Source organism: Sander lucioperca, chromosome 19, assembly GCF_008315115.2.
Source record: "Sander lucioperca isolate FBNREF2018 chromosome 19, SLUC_FBN_1.2, whole genome shotgun sequence".
Classification (NCBI taxonomy): Eukaryota; Metazoa; Chordata; class Actinopteri; order Perciformes; family Percidae; genus Sander; species Sander lucioperca.
Window position 1 is genome coordinate 30,991,203 of NC_050191.1, and position 5,000 is coordinate 30,996,202.

A 5,000-nucleotide genomic window follows, 5' to 3' on the forward strand; every position below is an offset into this window, starting at 1 on the left:
TACAAAATAAAAATAAAATAATTAGGCAGAGAAAATAAAAAGATTACATAACTAAAAACCTGGCTCTCAGACACATTTAACATTAAGAACAATGTTGTTAATTGTGTACATTTATTTACAGGCTGTGGGGCTGTGATCTGTCAGAGAGAAGCTGTGAAGATCTGTCCTCAGTTCTCAGCTCTGAGTCCTCTAGTCTGAGACACCTGGACCTGAGTCACAACGACAACCTGAAGGATTCAGGAGTGAAGAAGCTCTCTGCTGGACTTCAGAGTCCACACTGTAAACTGGAAACCCTCAGGTCAGTATTAAGATGATTGTAAAGTCTTACAGTGGTTTGGTAGTTTCATGAAATTAAAAATGAAAAATCTCTTAAATTGATCAGACTTTAGTGTAAAATCAGATAAACTTTTAAGACCAGTGGTTTCTAATATTTTCATCTCTGTTAAAGGGTAACTTTGGGTGTTTTTCAACCTGGACTCTATTTTCTAATGTTTGTGTGTCTGAGTGTCTGATGGAACAACAATCTGTGAAACTGGTCCAGTATTAAACCAGAACCAAGCTGTAATGTAACCCTACAGGACTAATGTTCAGCAGCAGTTAGAGTCACTAAAAGTTCTGTTGTTGCTGCTGACAGACTCAGATTATTATTCTAAGTGTCTGACAACATTATGGGATGGATCCCTACAGAGATAGACCTTTTAGTTAAGGCGAGACACTACAGGTGAATAGGGCAACATTTTTAACTTACAGATATCACCATGAAACTTTACCAGTTGATTACTCACATGAATAGGAGAAATAAATGTATTGCAAGTCTTCTGTAATCTTATGTTTAAATATGCTAATTAGGCTATATCTAATTAAATATGCACTAATTTGCACATATTTTGAAGCGAAGAATCTGACCATTGAAAAAAACAAGGTTCAAAATTCTTTCTGCATGTTGTTGATATATTTAATGAAAAGACATTCATAGAGGGGATTATGAATTTCTGCTTTTGTTATCCAGTAAATCAGAAAATACTGCCAATAGCCTTAAAAAATGAATTTCCGCCCTATTTTTAGGCATAAAATGTCATATAAATCAGGCCAAGAATGACATATCAACTAATGCCTCTGTAAAAACCTTCAGAATATAGTTAGGAATATGACTGTAAAGTTTGGTGGATGTTGGTGCTACAGAAGTTGAGATTCTTCACTCAGAGTGTGAGAAAAAACTCATTTGGAGAAAACAGCCTTTAAAGATTTTTATGGCAAAATACCAGAAATTTCTATTGAAAGCCATGAATTACAGACAAAATATGCTTTAGGGCGCTGACACACCAGCCTGATAATCAGCTGTCTGACCGTCTGGAGAGGTCGGTGACTCGAGTCTGTTCAGTGTGTCCCGTGCTGTCGGCCGTCTGAGGAGCCGTCGGCCTTCATGTTGGCCGACCTGACATGTTCAGTTAGAGACAGGACAGTTAGAGACAGGACAGTTAGAGACAGGACAGTTAGAGACAGGACAGTTAGAGACAGGACAGTTAGAGACAGGACAGTTAGAGACAGGACAGTCAGAGACAGGACAGTTAGAGACAGGACAGTTAGAGACAGGACAGTCAGAGACAGGACAGTTAGAGACAGGACAGTTAGAGACAGGACAGTCAGAGACAGGACAGTTAGAGACAGGACAGTCAGAGACAGGACAGACGGGACTCAGCAGATGAGTCTCTCAACATCTGAGTAAAATCTGTTAAACTGACCTTTGTTGATCTGAAATGAAGACAGATTCAGCAGCTGCACGGCCTATTTCTCTCTTCAAATGTTTTCAGAAACACGTTTCGTTGAACTATTTTAGTCCAATATGAGATCGTATTCTGAACGAGCCGCCATGACAGTCTGGCTGTGAATTTACGGAGAAAAAAGAACCACGTGACGAGTTCGTCCAATCAGCTGCCGGTTCTCATTTTCTGGGAAATAATCAGACTGTTAATGGAAACAATACAGAGCAGCGCCGCCTGCTGCTATGGAGACGTATTACGTTTCCTTAAACTGAAGACCATTACATCACAAACTTTGATCAGAACTGACAGAACACAACCATTACATTACATTACATTACATTACATTATATTACATTATATTACATTACATTATATTTAATTAGATTACATTCATTTAGCTGCTTACTAGTGGTCTCTATGATAGTACTAGTGTAATGTATGAGAGTACTAGTGTACCGGATGAGAGTACTAGTGTAATGTATGAGAGTACTAGTGTTCTCTATGAGAGTACTAGTGTTCTGTATGAGAGTACTAGTGTACTCTATGAGAGTACTAGTGTAATGTATGAGAGTACTAGTGTACTCTATGAGAGTACTAGTGTAATGTATGAGAGTACTAGTGTAATGTATGAGAGTACTAGTGTACTCTATGAGAGTACTAGTGTAATGTATGAGAGTACTAGTGTACTCTATGAGAGTACTAGTGTAATGTATGAGAGTACTAGTGTACTCTATGAGAGTACTAGTGTAATGTATGAGAGTACTAGTGTACTCTATGAGAGTACTAGTGTACTGTATGAGAGTACTAGTGTACCGGATGAGAGTACTAGTGTAATGTATGAGAGTACTAGTGTACTGTATGAGAGTACTAGTGTACTCTATGAGAGTACTAGTGTAATGTATGAGAGTACTAGTGTACTCTATGAGAGTACTAGTGTACTGTATGAGAGTACTAGTGTACCGGATGAGAGTACTAGTGTAATGTATGAGAGTACTAGTGTTCTCTATGAGAGTACTAGTGTTCTGTATGACAGTACTAGTGTTCTGTATGAGAGTACTAGTGTTCTGTATGAGAGTACTAGTGTACTGTATGAGAGTACTAGTGTACTGTATGAGAGTACTAGTGTACTGTATGATAGTACTAGTGTACCGGATGAGAGTACTAGTGTAATGTATGAGAGTACTAGTGTACTGTATGAGAGTACTAGTGTACTCTATGAGAGTACTAGTGTACTGTATGATACTACTAGTGTACCGGATGAGAGTACTAGTGTAATGTATGAGAGTACTAGTCTACTGTATGAGAGTACTAGTGTACCGGATGAGAGTACTAGTGTAATGTATGAGAGTACTAGTGTACTGTATGAGAGTACTAGTGTACTCTATGAGAGTACTAGTGTAATGTATGAGAGTAATAGTGTTCTGTATGAGAGTACTAGTGTTCTGTATGCACTAGTGTACTGTATGAGAGTACTAGTGTACTGTATGAGAGTACTAGTGTTCTGTATGAGAGTACTAGTGTTCTGTATGCACTAGTGTACTGTATGAGAGTACTAGTGTACTGTATGAGAGTACTAGTGTTCTCTATGAGAGTACTAGTGTTCTGTATGAGAGTACTAGTGTTCTGTATGAGAGTACTAGTGTTCTGTATGAGAGTACTAGTGTACTGTATGAGAGTACTAGTGTACTCTATGAGAGTACTAGTGTAATGTATGAGAGTACTAGTGTACTGTATGAGAGTACTAGTGTTCGGTATGAGAGTACTAGTGTACTTTATGAGAGTACTAGTGTACTCTATGAGAGTACTAGTGTAATGTATGAGAGTACTAGTGTACTCTATGAGAGTACTAGTGTACTGTATGAGAGTACTAGTGTACCGGATGAGAATACTAGTGTAATGTATGAGAGTACTAGTGTTCTCTATGAGAGTACTAGTGTTCTGTATGAGAGTACTAGTGTTCTGTATGAGAGTACTACTGTACTGTATGAGAGTACTAGTGTTCGGTATGAGAGTACTAGTGTACTGTATGAGAGTACTAGTGTACTCTATGAGAGTACTAGTGTACTGTATGATAGTACTAGTGTACCGGATGAGAGTACTAGTGTAATGTATGAGAGTACTAGTCTACTGTATGATAGTACTAGTGTACCGGATGAGAGTACTAGTGTAATGTATGAGAGTAATAGTGTTCTGTATGAGAGTACTAGTGTTCTGTATGCACTAGTGTACTGTATGAGAGTACTAGTGTACTGTATGAGAGGACTAGTGTTCTGTATGAGAGTACTAGTGTTCTGTATGCACTAGTGTACTGTATGAGAGTACTAGTGTTCTGTATGAGAGTACTAGTGTACTGTATGAGAGTACTAGTGTTCTGTATGAGAGTATTAGTGTACTGTATGAGAGTACTAGTGTTCTGTATGAGAGTACTAGTGTTCTGTATGAGAGGACTAGTGTACTGTATGAGAGTACTAGTGTAGTGTATGAGAGGACTAGTGTACTCTTTGAGAGTATTAAAGTACTGTATGAGAGTACTAGTGTTCTGTATGAGAGTACTAGTGTTCTGTATGAGAATACTAGTGTTCTGTATGAGTACTAGTGTACTTTATGAGAGTACTAGTGTTCTGTATGAGTACTAGTGTACTGTATGAGAGTACTAGTGTACTGTATGAGAGTACTAGTGTTCTGTATGAGAGTACTAGTGTTCTGTATGAGAGTATTAGTGTACTGTATGAGAGTACTAGTGTTCTGTATGAGAGTACTAGTGTTCTGTATGAGAGGACTAGTGTACTGTTTGAGAGTATTAAAGTACTGTATGAGAGTACTAGTGTTTCTGAATGAGAGTACTAGTGTTCTGTATGAGACAACTAGTGTACTGTATGAGAGGACTAGTGTACTGTATGAGAGTACTAGTGTTCTTTATGAGAGTATTAGTGTACTGTATGAGAGTACTAGTGTTCTGTATGAGAGTACTAGTGTTCTGTATGAGAGGACTAGTGTACTGTATGAGTGTAATAGTGTACTGTATGAGAGTACTAGTGTACTGTATGAGAGTACTAGTGTCTTGAAGTAGATGTGAGCATCAACTGGTAACCAGTGAAGAGAGGAGGAGCCAAGGGCAGACTGGCCATCTGGCATACCGGGTACTTTCCCGGTGGGCCGACGTGCTTTTTGGGCCGAACGCCGACACTTTGTTATTTTTTTCCTAATTTATTCTTTTTTTGGTCCGTCCAGAGCACG

General features: G+C 38.5%; 1 protein-coding gene across 1 annotated transcript in view; it reads left to right on the forward strand.

The window, feature by feature from the left end:
- The window catches only part of LOC118493903 (NACHT, LRR and PYD domains-containing protein 12-like), an 81,709-nt gene that overhangs the window by 60,206 nt on the left and 16,503 nt on the right, over positions 1 to 5,000 (forward strand). Inside the window, exon 7 of the mRNA XM_035995736.1 lies at positions 122 to 298. Coding sequence (XP_035851629.1) covers positions 122 to 298 — 177 coding nt within the window. The remainder of the gene's footprint in view (positions 1 to 121; positions 299 to 5,000) is intronic.